This window comes from Epinephelus lanceolatus, chromosome 21, assembly GCF_041903045.1.
Source record: "Epinephelus lanceolatus isolate andai-2023 chromosome 21, ASM4190304v1, whole genome shotgun sequence".
Taxonomy (NCBI): domain Eukaryota; kingdom Metazoa; phylum Chordata; class Actinopteri; order Perciformes; family Serranidae; genus Epinephelus; species Epinephelus lanceolatus.
In genome coordinates this window covers 32051794-32070346 of record NC_135754.1, presented here as the reverse complement: position 1 = coordinate 32070346, position 18553 = coordinate 32051794, and the positions used below count along the sequence as shown (strand labels likewise).

The following is an 18553-nucleotide window of genomic DNA, read 5'->3' as shown; positions in this document are numbered from 1 at the left end:
GTGAGGGGTTTTTTTTAAGTCAAAGATGATTATTTTGCCTAATTCTTTTATCCTAAAGCACACAACTTCTATTACATTGTTAATTGAGGAAATGATAAACACCACAGTGATATAATATATCAATACCTTTATTCAAAAAACAGACTGCACATCATGAAATCACTTTATGGATTAAAATTTAACCAAATCCAAACGTGTTGTTTAAAATAAGGCAAACTTAAGTTAAAACAATGAAACTGTAGCACCTTTTTTTTAAATCATTAAACACAGAAAAATAACACATATTCCCAACACACAGAAACATGAAAACAGTTTTGTAATAATTAATATTTGTAACGGCTCAGATTCTTGTCACTCTTAAAAACTGTAGTGCTCTTCAAGCTGTAAGAATGGGCTCCGTCGGGGAGAAGAAGGCAACTCGCTTGGCCACTCTGTTGTATAGTTTTGACGGCAGCCAGTTCAGATGCTTCCTGAACAGCTCTGGGTTTCTTCCTATGAAGTCTTCACACAATCTAGAGAGGACAGAAGAACACACAGCTTGTTCAGGTGCTTTAAAATGACTTCTGTCACATTAAATAATGAATAGCTGTAGCCCTGCTCTGACAGGAAGTGGTACATGTTACATATCTGACAAGCCCTTCTGCACACTGGTGTATTGTACTGTTCATTTGCATGTTAATGGTCTACCTGTTGGTCTCCTCACTTTCAGGTGTGTTTTTGCCCTCCGGACTGCTTTAAAAAACAGGACTAGGTCAAACTCTCGTTTGCTTGGTGTCCTAATTTCTGGAAGCCCTCGAGACAATTTGCAACATGTTTTGAAGCCTGTCAGTTTTCCCAAAACACCCATAATCTACCTTTGCACTAGTTTCCAACATCTCCTGGACTGATGTTTTGTGAAATTAGGGTTCATCTTCTATAAAAAAACTGAACGTGTGCACCAAATTTAATGGCAAGTCATGCAATAGTTGTAGAGATATTTCACTCTGGAGAGTCAGACCAACAAATTGGGGCCAACAGTGGGCTAACTGACCAAAATGGCTGCCACAGTGGCTAAAAATAAAACACCATTCCATAAAATCATTCTGTTGGCTGCAAGAAGTACATAAAGAAAGCTGCTAATTTTCAGGTGTTTTGAGGTGGATTTAGAGATCGTGATGGACAGTGCACCAATTTGTTCCAGATTAAAATGTCTCAATATCTACTGGATCGATTGTGATTAAAGTTCAGACATTCATGTTCCCCAGAGGATGAATCCAAATGACTTTTGATCCTCTATCGTTTCCTGTAGAGCCATGATGTGGTTTTCATGTTTGGTTTGTAGCTAAGTGTCCCTCCAACTGCTGAATGGATCACCATGAAATGTGGTACACACATTCATCTTCGCCTCAGGATTAATTTGAATACTTTTCATCTCAAAATTTTTCCTCTAGTGCCATCATCAGATTAAACTTCTGCTTGATCCAATTCTATTACCAAGTACAGCCTCAGTTTTACTTTTTTTTAAACCACTAATTAGCAAATGTTAGCATGCTAACACACTAAGCTAAAGTCCTTTTGTCAATGCACAAAAACCCGCTAACATCTGGCTTTTGTATTTAATGGAAAAGTTACCATTAGCATTCAGTTGTGGGACAAATAACTCAGCAGCAGTCGTGGGTACTCTTTTATTGACTCCAGCTCCAATCAGCAGTGATGACAAAATGATAACCAGGTGGACACCCTAACTTTATCCATTCCTCTGGTGCAATACAGTGATACGCATGCAACCACTAAATACCATTCATCTCCATTCAAACAACACTCTGACATTGTAAAATAGTTGGCACCGAGTTTGAAAGAGAGACTGAGTAAGTAACAGACATAAAAGAAGTAACCACCATGACATTTTCACTGACCTCTAAGCTGCTTTCTGCTGTTTACTAACCTGTTTTTCAGCTTGTCTGACATTGAACACAACACAACAGAATAAAAAAAACAAAGAAAAGTCGTACATGTTTTCTGCAAAGCCATGTAACTTTACACAGACTCCTTTCCTATTGCCAGTAGATCAGAGCTATCACCTACTTTTAGCGGACTCTCATGTTTAAAAAAAACTTTCATGTATGCTCTAATTTTGGTGGGAAAAGTGTACGAGTTGGTGGACATGGTAAACATCACACCAGCTTAGCATCAGCATGTTAGCATTTAGCTCAAAGCACAATCTAGATATACAGAAACGTAGTTCGGTTCATTTGATCAGGTCTGGTTCGGTCAGGACCCACGTGAGGGAATCAAATCCTGGTGACTGACAGACGATTATGCAGCAGCACGTCAACGCTTCTATAGTGTTTTTATTTATGTTGTTTGGTTTCACAAACAGCTCAAAGAGAAATAACTGATTGTACGCATTATTAGTGGGCTATTATTAGACTGCAAATTAATTGCATGTCATGAACAATGACTAACAGAGACGGGATGAAAAATCATTCATGGTCACACACTTTTTTTAATGGACTTGAGCAGAAAAACTGCAGCTGGATGCAAAGATGGCAGTTTTAACAGCTTTTCAATCAGGGAAAATACCCTCACTAAATTGCATGTGTGTCACCATGGTTACATGTATGCATTAGCCTTTATCAGGATCAATTATGAAATCATGGACAGATTTCATGATCAGCAGATGGATTTATCATTGGTTTAGCAATTGCTATAATCACATATCTGCCGACATGAAATCCTGTGCTTGGTTCGTTTTCTTTAACACCACAAGTCAGTCAGTTTGAGACAGCCTGAAAAGGTTGGCCTCAGTCTGCTTTCAGTTTGGTTGTTTGGTCCGCACCACGGTTTGATTGACAGCTTTCACCCCAGCCCAAAACGAACCGTACCAACCACACAAACGGACCTGAGTTCATTTTAACCGACCCTTAAACTGTGCATCTGTCCAAAAAATAAACTTAAGAGAAAATTAACTTTGAGGGTCAAATGAGCAGGGTACAACTTCAATATTTTAATCTCCAGTGACTCATTTTAATCTACTTCACATTAACATACCAAAGTCTATTGCCTAACTGCACATAATAATGTAAAGCTCATTAGCGTGACACCATGTTTTCCTGCACACAGGTCCAACAGAGTGAGTATAAATAGCTCAGAGCATTTAAAGGGTCTCTGTGGACTTTGTTAAAACTGCTTAATCGTGTGTGAACGCAGACGACACAAACACGCTCTCACATGCTGCTAATGTACACAACGTGCAGTCGAAACAGGACACGCATGTGACCGGCCACAAACACAACAAAGTAAGCCATGTTACACAACACCCATGACGAAATATGTATTCAGAGCTGATAACTATTCAGGACAACAGATGTAAGGTTCAACGTACCTGTAGAGGGAGTACGGCTGGGTCTGAAACACGAACACGTCTTTGCAGTGAGTTTGTGTTGGAGACCTCAGAACAGCCACCTGATGAGAGGTTTGACAGTAATCACATGAGGATGGATGACAGATGAAATACTGGTTTTATTTTTTAGACTTATTTGTTTCAAGTGACTAGTGACATAAAACTAATAGAGATTTCAGGCACGCTATGAGATCGCTGCTTGTTCCCATGATATTTCGGCCGCGCTTTGGAAAGCAGAGCTAAATGGTAAACAAACATGGCAGCACACCGGTAAGGTAAGACAACACGTTTACATGTCGTTTTCTATATGTTCTCTGACATTTATCCTAACAATATGAGGCGGTCTTTGTGGAAAAAAAGCTTGTTTAGTGGACTAACTTTGCACTTGAAGGTTGCCCGTTCACTTACGTTTTAACAGGTCTGACGCTACTATGCGCCCCGGCTGTATCTAGGCTAACGGCTAACATGCTAACTCTTATTTTTATGTCACTAGTCACTTGAAACAAATTTAGGACGATAGGAGACAGGTTGAAATAAACCGAAATTTCCCTTTAAGAAGTTTTCTGCCTCTTAAAATGGTGAAAAAAGATTTTTTTTGTGGAGTGAAAGCAGCAAAATGTGGGTTACGATGTCTCTGTGGACGGAAACATTGATGGGTCCAAACTGGGTCCACAACTGCTGTACGTACTGGCGCCAGATTTTCTACAAACGGTCATGGTCATCAGAGGATAAAGTCACATGATGGTGACTTTTCCTCTACCGTCACTATCAGGTCCAATTTTTACTTTGTCCAAAACTTTGGTTCATACCGGAAAACTCAGCTGTTTCTTTGTGTGCTGAATGCTAACTAGCAAGTGTTAGCTTAGCCTGGAAGCGTGCTCAGATTGAAAACATTATTAACAGTATACCTGCTAACATTAACATGTTTTTCATGCAGCTAGTGTGGCCGGAAACTCTTTCCTACACACTTCCCGAGCAGATTATTCTACGGTTTCCACAAGGTGGCGACACGTTTGCACTATTTGCAAATTTTTGTAAATGGAAGAGAGACAAACATTAATGGTGTCCTTCTTGGCTGAGCTGTAACGTTAGCTAGCTCAGTGGTGCTAGGTGAGCTAGCAGTAGATGCACTCTTCCCTCTGCACAGTGATACAGTTGGCAGGTGTAGTTTGGTAGAGGGAAAATAGTTCCTACATGAAACTGCTCACAACAAGGTCTATGGATTATCTTGAGTAACCAGGTCATGATTTCTGGAAAGAGACATTGCTGTTGAGTTTTTCAAATGTATTTTTTGGCGCTTTGAGCACCACAAGCTGAGTGCCATCTAGCTGCATTATATTTGAGAGAAGGCAGACATCTCTACGGCTGATATCTCCAACACTCTGCAACTCACACCAAAACAATCTAGACTGATAAACAGCACTACAGGTAAGAGGAAAAATATGCACTTTTTATTTTAGGGGGTGAACTGTCCCTTTAAAGACAAATAGAATAGATCACATTTTTCTTATCAGTTCTGTTTTTGTCGGCAACATGTGTGAAATCATTATGACATAATGTAGGTGCACTTCATACTTTGAGTCCTTAAACCACTTAAGCTTTCTTTACGTAACTCCTGTTGAGCTATATTTGGTTCACTCGAAAAAATTACATCAGTATTACAACAGTATTCCAGAAGGAACGAGGGGTTAAAAGACAAAATGCTGCACATTTTACTCAGTAAGACCTCGCTGTGGAACTAAATATAAAGCTTTCATGGCGGCCTCTAGCTCAGCAAGTAGTGTCCGAGTCCTTTACAGCATCCAAAGTTTGACTCCAACCCGCGGCCCTTTTCTGTGCGTCATTCCCATTCTGTCTCCCCTTAACATGTCACTCTCTAGCTGCACTGTACTAATGGCAATAAAAGCCCAAAAAATAATCTTAAAAAATAAATAAAGCTTTTGAATAACTATTAAGAGTTCAGTTTAACTAACTGTATCCTTCACATAATTTGCCCATGAAAGCAGAAATGGCTCTAAAAAAACAAACGAGCAATTAACAAGTTGTCATCACATACCGTGTCCATGAGGATGCACATGTTGCTGCTTCCCCCAAACACGACGACATCATTGTCATTTCCCAGACACGCTGTGTGACACACTCTGAGGGAGACCGACATTTGAGTGACCAAACAAGCAAGCACACACTGGCTTTCAAAACACTGAGCTTTTCTCTAACAAAACAAAAAGTTAATGAACTTAAACTGACAAAACAGTTTACCTGGCCTTGTCCTTGTGTGGGTTCCTCATCTTGGTCCAGTCTCTCTTCTGCGTGTTAAACTGCCAGGTGTCGTCTAACAGACAAAGAGAGACAAAATGACGACAAAGAGATGCAGTTATCATAAAGACACACAAAAGTGTCTGCAGCCGAGACTTACTGAGTGTTTTCCCCTCTACGCTGAGACCTCCGTATACGAAAAGCGTGTGGTCTGATGTGGGCGTCATGGTGAACATAGAGCGCCCCTGAGGTCCAGAGGATGAGGAGATGTCACTGGTGGAGAACAACAGAATGCAATAGACGTCAGTGCGTCACTGGAAAGAAAAGCTGTCGATAATAATGGTTATAATTAATGTGTGAACATGTGGAGGACGCTTTACAATTGAGTCCAGGTCCAGGTCTCCAGGTCCAAGCAGAACATGTCCAACACTGCTGTTTCCTGAAAACATAAACTTGATTTTACATAAAGAAGTAAAGTTTACTCATCATTAGAACACTATGAATGTGCACGGCTAAAAGGCTGCTACACATTTACATGAGCAAGGTGCACACAACACCTGAACTTTTAGAAAACAGTAGGCATTCATCCACTTTTCTGGTTTCAGTCTTTGCACAGATTTTGAGGCCTGGCTGCAGATATTCACCCATTCAGCCACAATCGAGTCAGTGAGGTCGAATAGTGACTACGATTACATGCACACAATATTCCAACTGTACAGCAGGTTTCTCTCTCATGTCTTACCTATAAACTTACTAGTTACTGTATGAACTATCGAAGGGCTGTGGGTGTAGTAAGAGCACGGGGACAGCTTCTCTGGGTCACTTGATCCACTTTAATTCCCGAAAAAGAACGTAGGACAACTGAATATCGACAACAATAGTGGCATCTCACATCACTCAGCCAAACTTAATCATAAGTCTCATTAGCTGCACTTAAGGTATGTGATATTAAATAGTTCCCTTTTGCCATTTTGCCTCTTTGCATCAAGTGTTTTTTCCCTACTGGTACGAACACAGCCTCCATCTTTCATTCCTTTGACCACCTTCTTGAAAAAGTCTTTCATGATGTTTAGAAGTAGATGTGTTTCTTCTTCTGACCTAAAACATGGGCTCTCTTTTGGCATGCATCTCTACCCCACAGCCTTGCAAGCTGTTGGCTGGTTGGTTTGTGTAAATTGCAAAAAGCTGACAGTAAACAGTGTCTCAAACTGTGGTTAAAAACCCCAGTTTAGACATACCAAAAACACTGTCCAAAGAATGCTCCTATACCCAAATAATACTGGCATATCCTCCATGTATTAGTCGGAAAATGCTACTTCATTATTGTCAATATTCAGAATAGTAGTGGAATATTAGGCCCAATCCCAATACTGCCCTTGCCCACTACCCCTCAGCCCTTGGCACCACCCCTTGGCCCTCGAAATGAAGCAACGAGGGTAGGGGTTGAAATCTTTCCCTAGGAATTGGGCACCACTCACTACGTCACCGCTTCGGTTACGTTCACGCATACGTAACTATTTTAAAGAGGAAGCTGCGAGCCATCTACATTTCCAACCGGCATCTACAATGGAGTCTCCAGTTGAGTTCATCCTACCTATCACATTTGCTCTATTCATCAGATGACAAAATGATACCTGTAAAACAGGGGACTTCTGCTAGCTACATAGCTAGCTAACCAGCTAGCATTACGAGGCAGCATATTTATACTAGCTGGCGTGTTATCGTAATGTGAAAAATCCGACAATTTTGCAGAACAGGGCAGATGACAGATGCCAGATAGTGCGAGTAGCTAACAAGCAACCTGACGAGGGTAACGTTAGCTAGCTGGCTAGCTCTCTGTCAACTCCAATCTAGACATCGTGAATAGCAATAAAAAAATTGTTATACTGTTCTCTACAAAAATATGCCATTATTCGAAAACGTTTTTACAAAACTTCCATGTTTATTTGTGAAATTATATGCACATGTATGAACTTTTTTCCCCCCGTCTCTTGCTCTGTGGTAGCCATGACGACATCTACACCTTGCTGGCAAGTCAGCATCTGAAATCCCTCGCTCCGAAGGGCCAGTTTCATACCCACTACCTCTCGTTATGCCCCCTACCCCTACACGCAAAAAGGAATTGGGACACCACTACCCTTTGTGGGAATGTGCAAATCTATGGGTAGGGCCAAGGGGTAGGGCTAAGGGGGGGTATTGGGGCGGGCCCTTAGTGTGCATGTAAACGTAGTCACAGATGTTGGGTCATAAGTTCTGTCTCAGAGTCAAGGTGAGGTGTTGGATGGGGCTGAGGTCAGGACTCTGTGCAGGACAGTCACGTACCTCCACCCAAAACGCAATGAAATGCAGTTTTTAAAATAGATCTGGCTTTGTACACAGAGGCGATGTCAAGTCACAGTAGTGTCCACATATTTTTGACGATATGCGGTTTATGTCCAGTGAATTAAACTCACCACACCACCAGAGATGTAACCTTTGTTGCCCAGAAGGGCACTGGCATGGCAGCCTCTGGGCCCAGGAGCAGGACCCTGGACAATACAACAACGTCAAACTATATTCACACCACACACACAAACAGTAGACTTATATAGTTATATCAATGTCTAAAAGTAAAACGCAACATTCTCAGTTAAAGTCTTACACATGAAATCATGTCTCACTCACCTGAGTCTCTGGCATGCTCCACGTAGCCGTGTGTATGTCAAAAACACAGACTTCATTGTTCCAGCCCCAGCACCTGAACAATGTGTTTCCAATCGTCGACTGAAAGACAAGATCGAAATATGATCATGAGTACCGAATAAGCACTATGCTAAGGTTTGCATAAAGAATCACTGCATGCTTTGTTCAGTGTTGGTCGTTGTTTCTTACCCAGGACATCTCCTCCACGACAAACCTTGATGTGTTTCGTACCTCCCCTATGGTCTTACATCCATATCCACCAAAGTAGATTAACCTGCAGCAAGAAAAGGACAAAACACTGATAATAAAAGTGAAATGACAAAAAAATTAAAGTATTTTTTGAAAAATCTCAAGAAATCTGATAAAATCCACCTTTTCTCCAACATTTTGTTCATACCAGCTCTTGAGATATCCCTAAACCAGTGGTTCCCAACTGTTGGGTCGCAGGTCCAGTCTGAATGGACGGCAAGTCTAACAGACAGCTACTTGACAGAGACAGCAAACTAGCTTGACGACATGGCCAAACACAAGTATGATGCTGAATATATTAAACTGTGTGGACCTTGAACTGACGACCACGGAAAAATCTGGACCCACTGCGCTAAACTAAACTTCACAAACCTTTTTTGAGGTGTTAAGCCTGCGTTTCCACCTGTGGAGCAGCCATTTGAAAAATGCAAACTGACCAGTTCTGAGTTAAAAACCTCCCATGTCGAGGATGTGAACAGCTGCTGGAGCTCATTTTCAGTTGTATGTATATGTTGGCTAAATTATTCCTCATGGAGCAGTTGGTGTGGTGTGATTTCCTACAGAGGCATCACTGACCTGTCTCGATGTACCCAGCAGGAGTGTTTGTTTCGTGGCGAAGGTGTCGCTCCCTTGGTGTCGGTCAGTTTCTTCCACGAGCAGCTCGGCTCTGTGAGGTCAATGCTGTACATCTGCAAATTAAATTAATCAGATCAATTAAGAGGTCGTCACATTTATGGAGTGAGACGTATGAAATGACAAATGCGTCATGGCTGCTGAGGATCTCTAACACTAAAAGAAGCAGTGTGTAGGATTTAGCAGCATCTGGTGGTGAGGACTGGAGTTTGTGACCAGCTGAAATTTCTGTGTGCCAAGCGTGAACTCCCAGTTAGAATTTTTCCAGCGTTTATTGTTCAAAAGGTTTTTATTGGGAGCCGAATTGTCTGCTAATGTGTACTCATCTTTTTTCTCTGATAACTTAAGATCCAGAGGCCGGCTGCACAAACCACCTTAAGTTTGCTCCTTAGGTATGACACATAAGGTTTAGTTTTTACTTTACTTAAGGGTGTTGAGAAGAATCTCTTAAAAGGTTTCCTTAGTCGAGGAAAGACATTAAGGTATTTACTGCACTGAAGGATTTTACAGTTGTAAAATCTACTGTTTCCATGTTTGCTTGATCATGTGCTTGTGATAGCCGAGGCTACCTGTTGTCACACCTCGTCTCACAACGTTGGCCTGATAGTAAAAAAGATGGCCGAAGATAAGACACAAAAACCAAATTGGTCGGAGTAAGAAAAAAAAAACTTTTTATTTTAATGCACATTTCATTTCTCTTCATTTCATTTAGTGCTCTATATTCATACTGAATCATAAACTGACCTCCTGTCTCATCATTAAGGGCACCATCAGATTCTCCTCAGGATACCTTTATTCTCCTCACTGATCACCATAAACTCAGCCATGCTGCTGTTAAGATGCAGTCAGAGGTGCCTCATCTCTTTTTCGATATTTTAGTAGCCAAGGTCCTCTGTGCAACAGTTTAATGAAGTGTAAGACCAAGATAAGGAGAAACATTTCAGGAAACCCGAAGGAGGAGGAGACTTGGGGAAGTTTTGTGCAGCTGATTTTATTTAAAAGGAAACCTTAACTCGGGTTTAAAAGGAAAATCTCACTTAAGGTGCTTTGCTCTTTTAAAAAAACAAACAGCAACAGAGATTTAAACCAGCAAAACACTGAATAAAGCAGCTCTACAGAAAGAAAACAAGGAATCAGTGTTTTCTGACGCTGCTAAGACCATGGTGGTGCAACATGGTGGATAAGTATAAACAGCTCATTCTAAGGTAACAAAACCACAATGATAATACACTTAAGAAAACACACTTGTACTCCATTCTGCCAATATATCACCTTAAATCCCACACTGGACCTTAACAAAAGGCCTATAAGACTCAAGCTGTCCTCTTAAACCAAACTGAAAGCTCCAGTAGAAAAAGGATGTAAGGTTTGACCCTGTTTGATCTCCATTTTATATTTATTGTCCTCTTTAAAGCCATTGTTGCAAACTTCCTGTTGACCTCTGAAAAATGCTCTGATCTGTGTCAGACAGCCGTCAGACCTGATGATCGAGCTGAAGCTGAAGTCTGGTATGACCCTGACAATTTCTCTAGCTGGGCTTGGCAAAATCTACCAGACAAACTTGATAGCTCACATTCAAGACATGTTTTAAGACTAATTATTTTAAAGTTCCCCTCCAGGCATTCATTAAAGCCTTAAAAACCCATCCCTGTTCAACAACACCTCATGCCTTAAACTCTACTGTGAACTGTTGACATCCCATAACTCCTGGGATGGGACACCTGAGGTCTGTACTATGAAGCAGGATTTGGAGTTAGCGAGGTAACTTCAGGGTTAACTCTGGGTTTTCAGTACTACGAAGCTGGTTCTCTTTTTAAATCATCATGGCAACTTAGGCTGAAGAGCTAACCTGCTCCGGAAAATGTTGACTTCAGGGTATCGGATCACAGCCTGTCAACACCCCGATGGATCACTGTAGTATCCATGGACGAAGGTCCGGAGTCTCAGGTAAAAAAGAGGAGGCGATATGTTGTTGATTTGAAGTAGCCTTCATTCATAGTTCTGATGACGTCGCTCGTAATCAACACCCTGCCTCTTTCACATGAATGCGCTCGTGGCTGGATGGGAAAACCCAGAGTTGACTGAACTAGTTGATAACCACATTTGTAGTACCGGTTATCCAGACGGCCGATGTTAGGGTTAGTCAAACCAGATAATGAAAAGATATCCTGGTTCGTAGTGCAGGCCTCAGCTCTGACAAGTTGGAGTTAAAGTTAGCTTGCAAAATACAGTCTCTTCTCTAATGGTGCGTTGGTTTTGTACTCGGAAGTTGGAAATTCCCAAGTCCCAGTCGGAAGTTTAAACTCGTACGCACCCTGAGATCGGATTTCCAACTCGGAAACTCGGAGCAACCCCATCAACCCTGACTTACGCATTCAAGATGGCTCCCGGTCACATACATAGTGAGTAAACACTCTGCTAAAGTACTGTTTATAGCAATGTTATCTTATTTGTTTTACATTAGGTCAGCCTCATCTGCGGCGGAGTGCGTGATGGTTTTGAAGCTGTCTATACTCCGAAAGTGCAAGGGCAACAAAGACTTTCATGCGGGCGTCAACTAGAATGCAAAAACTTGTCAACTCGGAGGTGACGTCATTCCCACTTCCGACCTCCAAGTACAAAATGAACGCAGCATAATGCCCTACATTCTGCTGAAGCATTGTGGGATTGGTTCCTTATAATGAACATTTGTCAGCAGATTTGTTTCAAATCTTGTGCGTCATTGGCTTTTTACACGTTCTCACCACAAACGAACCGCACCAGAGTTCGTTTGTAACCAGACTGAGACCACCTCTCCGAGAAGGTCTTAGTCCGGTTGTGCAAATCCGAGTGCGATTGCCGTGTTCACACCTGCCCAAATGAACCGCGCTTAGGGGGCAAACAAACCTGAGTTCAACTGAACCGAACAGAACAGGGCAGGTGTGAAAGCACCCTTAGTTTTGTTACAGAACAAAACCCTGGAAGTCAGGATCCGTGCTTCGAGGCTGTCAGTAGTTGGGTTTCCATTCAAATGTGGTGCAAATTTTGACCAAACTTTTAGAGAACTGCCAAGAAAATGGGAATTTATGTGCTTTTCCATTCACTGCTGTTATACAAATATTGGGGGTCGAGATAAGCAGATGGTGGTGCTTATTCTCAGGTCAGGTGCCAGGTGATGGGATTGAAAGAGGCCCAGTCAAATCTTTAAGTATTACAGTATTCTTGCAACTGCTCTGTGTACATAAACGAAATCCAGAGACGACGAAGAAAGCTCGCAGTGGCCTCTGCAGTGATGCTGTATCATGACTGTACTTCAATATTCATCACTGAATCTGTTTCCATTGCACTTCGTCACATTTACCCTAAATTTCATGGCAATCCATCCGATAGTTGTGCAGAAAAATACAACTTTTAAATGTAGGTTTGTCACACTACTACTATCTTTGCTTTGTTTATGAACTTGAGTCTCAAACTTAGGAAACAGGTTAAAAATCCTCAGAAGAGAAGAACAAAAAGAATGCTGGGTGCTTATCTCTCAGAAAAACAGATGCTCAGCTCCGTGACTCCAGTGTAATGATGATAATACACGAGGGCCACAAACTGTAAAAGCAGCTCAGAGACAAACAACAAGGTCCGACTTGTTTAGTCCGCAGCAACTCACCTGGTTTGTGTATCCGACGGGGTCGCATCCTGCAAAGATGTAGAGTGTGCCGTTTACATAAGAGCCACAGAAGCCTGATAAGTCTGAGGGTTTGTCTCCAGTGATCTCCCTCCGCTCCCTGTCACATACAAACACACACAAATTAAAAAGGGCCAACCTGAACACTTTAAACTCCACTTAGTGGGAGCTTTGGTTTCAACAAACAGCTCCCTTTGACTTTAGCCTTTCACACAGTCGCTGTATCTTGTTTGCACTATTTTTAAAAGAACTAACAAACATGCTGCAGCCCGACATCCATAGCTTAAATGTCAAGGTGACACAGTGTGCGCATCAGCTGATAAACAGGCCTCTTCCTATCTTACCACGTCCCGCTGTCTAAATCACAGAGCCATATCTCATCACTGGGCAGCATGACGTCTTCTCCAGCGACTACCTGTGAGGAAGAGATAAAGTCCTGGATTTAAAAAATACACTGTGCTATTATCTGCTGCACAAGCCGATAAAAACACAGCTTTGGATGTTTAAGTGTGATGTGTGCAAACATCAAATCAGACTGTAAGGCTCGTGTTCATTTGTGTGGTGTAAGTGTAGATAGATACTGTTCTCATGGCAACAACATGATACGGTCTGGGAAATGTTTTTGTCACAACATGTTCACGCAGGTAAAGTTTCATATAATGTAACGTTGAGCATGTTCTCTAATCCGTTCCTGCACGTTTGCCAGCTCAACATATTGTCTATATGCAGATATACGCTTAGCTGCCAGTTTATTAGGGACACCTGACTCAAACTAACGCAGCCCTACGATAACTCCTTAATGATTAGTTTAAATTTAACAGAAACACAAGCGACAGCCTCAACAAAAAATGAACATTATAACTTCTTGTGTGTGTGTGTGTTAGGGTGAGTTCAGGTAAAGTGGGACAGATAAGCACTGTAATGATTTGACATGTACAAAATCAACAGCCAATCAAAAAAGCTGATGTTGAATTAGTGGTTCCACTACATTTCAGTGTGCCTATACTGCTCAACATGTAACGGTGAGGGCCGGGAAAGCTGAGTGTAATCTGTCAGCTGACAAAACATCAACGTCTGCCTCCAGGAAAAAAGCCACAGTAGCTCTCCTAGTTGGTAAATAATTGCCTGCACTGACAGTAATGTTCAAAGATTTTATGTAAGCCTGAATGACATCATCCGGTGTCTCATTTTTAAACAGTGTACGCACAAAACGAGGCCTGTAAGAGGCGTACACCACTTCTCACGCACAAGTTGTGATGTATAGAAACAGACTTTGACCCACGCTTATGAATATTTTGGAGACAGGAAATTGGCGACGCAGATGCTGAGGTGGAAGCCTGACTGTCAAATATTTTTGGCACACACCATTTTAGGCTTTTGTCCGTCTTATAAGTCTCCCTTGACTTATTTGTATGTGGTTGTGGCAAAATCTACGCTGATCTCACTGCTCAAGTTCAGCGGTGGATTCGGTTCATCTGCCGGCCACAATACTCGTCAAATTGTGTGCAGACTCCACCTACTCTGCGCACTGCAGACATACGCCAGCTTGGTCATGGTGCGGACCCACTGCTACAACATTTCTTGCCACTAAACAACAGTTAGGATAGGTCTAATGTCATCGGGGTGGGCGTGGTCTGTCTTTACAGGTAGTCTGTGCAGTGCGAACACAGTCAGTGTGTCCCTTACTATAGATATCTGTGGGTAAACTTCTTAAAATATTGAAATGACTGAAATAAAGGTGATAAAATGGAGCATAATTTTGGACGAGAGTGACCGAGACCTTCTTGAAGAGGTGGTCTCAGTCCGGTTACAAATGAACTCTGTTGCGGTTCGTTTGTGTTGAGAATGTGTTCCGACCTGGATGTGAACCAACTGCAGTCACATGACACATTGTTTGGGTTAAACATGAGCATGTTACAGTCCTGGAGGATTATTAATGTGCACCTCCTCCTGTACTGCCTTAATATGCACATTCAGCACATCCAATGCATCAAAACATTGTTTTCTAGTTGGAGCCGCGCCTCGTTTTCAAACTGTATGCTTTGACTAAAATGAACAATGACAGCAATATAGTCCACGATGAGCAGCGCTAAAATCAGCCTGTGTAGTTGTCCCTCCATTGTGACATTAGAAAGTGTCACATTTATCTTGCAAGTGTACTCTTCTTCAACGTTTGCTTTACTTCCTGGATTTTTCCCACGTGGAAATTCTGACCAATCAAGAGCAGAACATGAACCAACTCTAGGTAATTATGCAGCTTTGTGACAAAATTAGTCCCTGACTCAGACAAAAGGAGACAAGTCTAGGTCTGAAAGCAGCCTGAGTTGCAAAGAAACCTGTTTTTGATCTACTGTCCCACATCACCTGAATATCCTGCCTGAGTCACAGAGGGGTTATTGTGTGTATCTTCTAAAAAGGGCCTTAAATGATTTATAGAAACATTTTTTTGTTGGTCTACCGAAGCAAACACCAAAGGAAGTGTCTCACATCACCTGTATCCACCTAAGAAATGTGCAGCTGAGGGTCACAACTGCATCAAAGTGTTAAAAAATTAAGTGGTCCATTCTTAATATACAGCATGCTGTTATACAGAAATGAGCATTAAATTAATATTGGACACACACATTAAGTTCCCACACGAGAAACAAGTAATGGCGGCTTTAACATGCAGAAGTACCTGCACAGGTACAGGCACACATTGATGTTTCCTACCTGGTAACCTCCCCACACATACAGCCTGTTGTTCTCTATGAACGCCGTGTGGCTGCTCCTCTCCAGCCGGCTCACCGGGGCGTCTCTCTCAGCAGCATCCATCCCCAACACCCGGGCTCTGCTCCTCCACACTCACCGCTCAGATAAAAACAAGTAAAATGTTTCCCGGGAGTTGGGAATGCTCTCAGGAATGTTGTGGCGGCTCAGAGAGCAGAGACCCGACCTGCTGCAGGGAGGAGAGCAGACTGAATTGGAGGCTTTGCGGAACGAGTTTTTCAGGCTTGCTGTCCTGAGTTACTCCTCCCATCAGCACGAGCCTGGTGTTTGTGCCACTTTATCGCTGTCGTGTGTTTGAGGAAGAAACCACTTGAACTCATTTAACCACTTTAGGGCTGCACACATCTTTAGATGATCAGATTAAATGTACTGAACAGTTTCATTTGATATCTGGGTGGGACACATGCTTGTTTGTTTGCTTTATAATAAACGTCATGCTTGTTTTTTCTACAGTTTTTTAAATAGTTTTTTATTGTCTTACAGTTTGCTCATAATTTCTGCAGCTTAATAAAGTGAAATAAATCAGCTCAAAATTAACCGACAGAAATAAACATTTTGCCTCTCAGTCACAGGTGTAACTGATTAAATCAATGATGGGTGCGAAACATGTGTGAGGCACTTTCAAGGCTCTGTTGTTGTGCATGTTAGGTAAAAAAGAAGCAATCATTATGTGATGAGTTGCACCTGTGCTTTGAGACTAGTCCAGCCCAGGGGCGGAGCAGGGGGGTGGGGGTGGCCTCTGGGGCTGCAGCCCCAAATATGTTCTTAAAAGCCCAAAATCTTTTAGGTTATTAACCCTTCAGAATCCAGTTATGTTCCAAATAAATAAATATTATAATGGTGGATTTTTATTCTAAATACACTCATAAATCATTAGCAAATAAATAAGTAAATAAATAAATAATATGGTATTGGTGGATTTTAACTCTAAATGTTCTCATAAATAATTAGCAAAAAAACCCATAAATAATTAAATATTGTAATGGTGGATTTTTATTCTAAATGCGCTCATAAATTACCAGCAAAAAAACAAAAACAAAACATAGATAAATAAATAAATATTGTAATGGTGTATTTTTACTCTAAATGCACTAATAAATCATTAGCAAAATAAATAAAAATAAATAAATAAATATTGTGATGGTGGATTTTTATTCTAAATGCACTCCTAAATCATTAACTAAATAAATAAATATTGTAATGGTGGATTTTTACTCTAAATGCACTAATAAATCATTAGCAAAATAAATAAATAATATTGTAATGGTGGATTTTTACTCTAAATGCACCCATAAATCATCAGCAAAAAGAATCTATCCTAATCTTTTGATTAGGATACTTTAGTATGTGTTGGGGTTGTTTCTGTCTATTCTAATGAACAAAGAATCTTTATGAAGAAAACACTTTATAGTAAAAATGACGATGAGTCGTCTTAACAGACAGTATTTTCACAAAAAACATCTGAGATTATTTATTTTTCATGAATATTTAACTCAAATCAATGAATAAAGTTGTGTTTTAAATCACATTAAAGCCAAAATACACGTGGTGAACAGTGCGCATCAAAAAATATGCCCCTATCTATTAATGTGTAACCCCACACAGATGGCAGCTAGACATATCAAATTAAACAATTAAATGCATTTGTCCTGAACTCATTCTCTGCTTGTACATACCAGCTCTTGTAGCAGCTCTTTTTTTCTGCTCCTGTGGCAGCTCGACTCCTCTCCTCACCATGGATGCATAAAGAGAACTGTGTAGCTGTTGCTGTGTGTCGTGTATGGTGCCTGTATGGTGTGTCCTCCAGCTCTGACCATGATCGCCTAAAGAAGGACGAAGCATGGCAGGAAATAACGGCAGAGATGCAGCTGCCAGGTGAGCAACCAAGCAGAGTATCTGTGAATGGCTAAATGAGATAAGTTGATGTTGGATTCATCTTAATTTGTGTTTTCAGACATATTCTAATTAAAAAAACAAAATTATCAGACAATAATGTGGCATACCCCCGCAGTAAGAGTTACTGTTGAAGACCAAGGCTCTACAAGATCATTTTCCCCCTTGGCAACTGTCATGTTACTTTTTTTCTCCATCTCAGATGACTTAAACAGTCGTGAATCTAGCTGCTGTAAACAAGGGGGGAAGGGGAATCTCCTTGTACAGTCGGCGGACTAGGACTTAAGTTCACCCCGGGACTTTGAGATGGGTGCAGACATTATTTTGGCAGTCATCCATCAGAATGTGATGATGTTGACGACCTTAAAGACCCTACAGGGTGTGTTGTTGACACCTGTCCTCTGTTTGTATAAGCACGTCACCACAGCGCTGAGTCAAAACAAGACCAGGCCAGACAAGCCTTGGTGAACTGGGACACTAAGAAACAGTATACTGCCAACTACTGCTGACTTCTCTTCCAACATGTGTGAAGTCAGTCAGTAGAGTGCCGAAATAGTTAGACGCTCAGATATATGTACAGTTACATAGTGTGTTTAAAAAACTACAATACAGACTATTAACAAAAGAGCAAATAAAGAGGCTGTGTGTAACAAGAAATAAAAACAAGCATCAATCAAATATCTGGAGACAGAAACAACCTCCAAGGTATGCAGACCTGTATCATCTGAAAACCCCAAAACGAATGGAGACTTTCCTACCTCACATCACCTTCGAGCTTCGGAAAGGGACGGACGGACAGACAGGTATGTAGGTAGGTAGAGCGGTAAATAGGTAAATAGATAGATTGGTAGGTAGGTAGATAGAGACATCGGTAGGTAGGTAGATAGATAGATAGATAGATCGGTAGGTAGGTAGGTAGATCAGTAGGGAGATAGGTAGATAAAGTGATCGGTAGGTAGGTAGGTGGGTAGATCGGTAGGGAGATGGGTAGATCAAGAGATAGGTAGGTAGTAAGTAAGTAGATAGATAAA

The 18553-nt window shown here is 41.3% G+C and overlaps 1 protein-coding gene across 1 annotated transcript; it reads right to left on the bottom strand.

Moving 5' to 3' along the window:
* Nucleotides 1–112: 112 nt before the first annotated feature.
* On the bottom strand, nt 113–15982 carry LOC117247318 (kelch domain-containing protein 1-like). Its single transcript, XM_033611775.2, has 13 exons — nt 15573–15982; nt 13205–13275; nt 12843–12960; nt 9146–9258; nt 8510–8594; nt 8303–8401; nt 8092–8166; nt 6019–6077; nt 5799–5911; nt 5642–5714; nt 5439–5523; nt 3365–3444; nt 113–512 (listed from the first exon to the last, which is right to left on the bottom strand). Exons 1-13 carry the CDS (start codon nt 15672–15674, stop codon nt 377–379), a joined length of 1209 nt encoding a protein of 402 aa, XP_033467666.2. The 5' UTR covers nt 15675–15982; the 3' UTR covers nt 113–376.
* Between the last annotated feature and the right edge of the window lie 2571 nt (nt 15983–18553).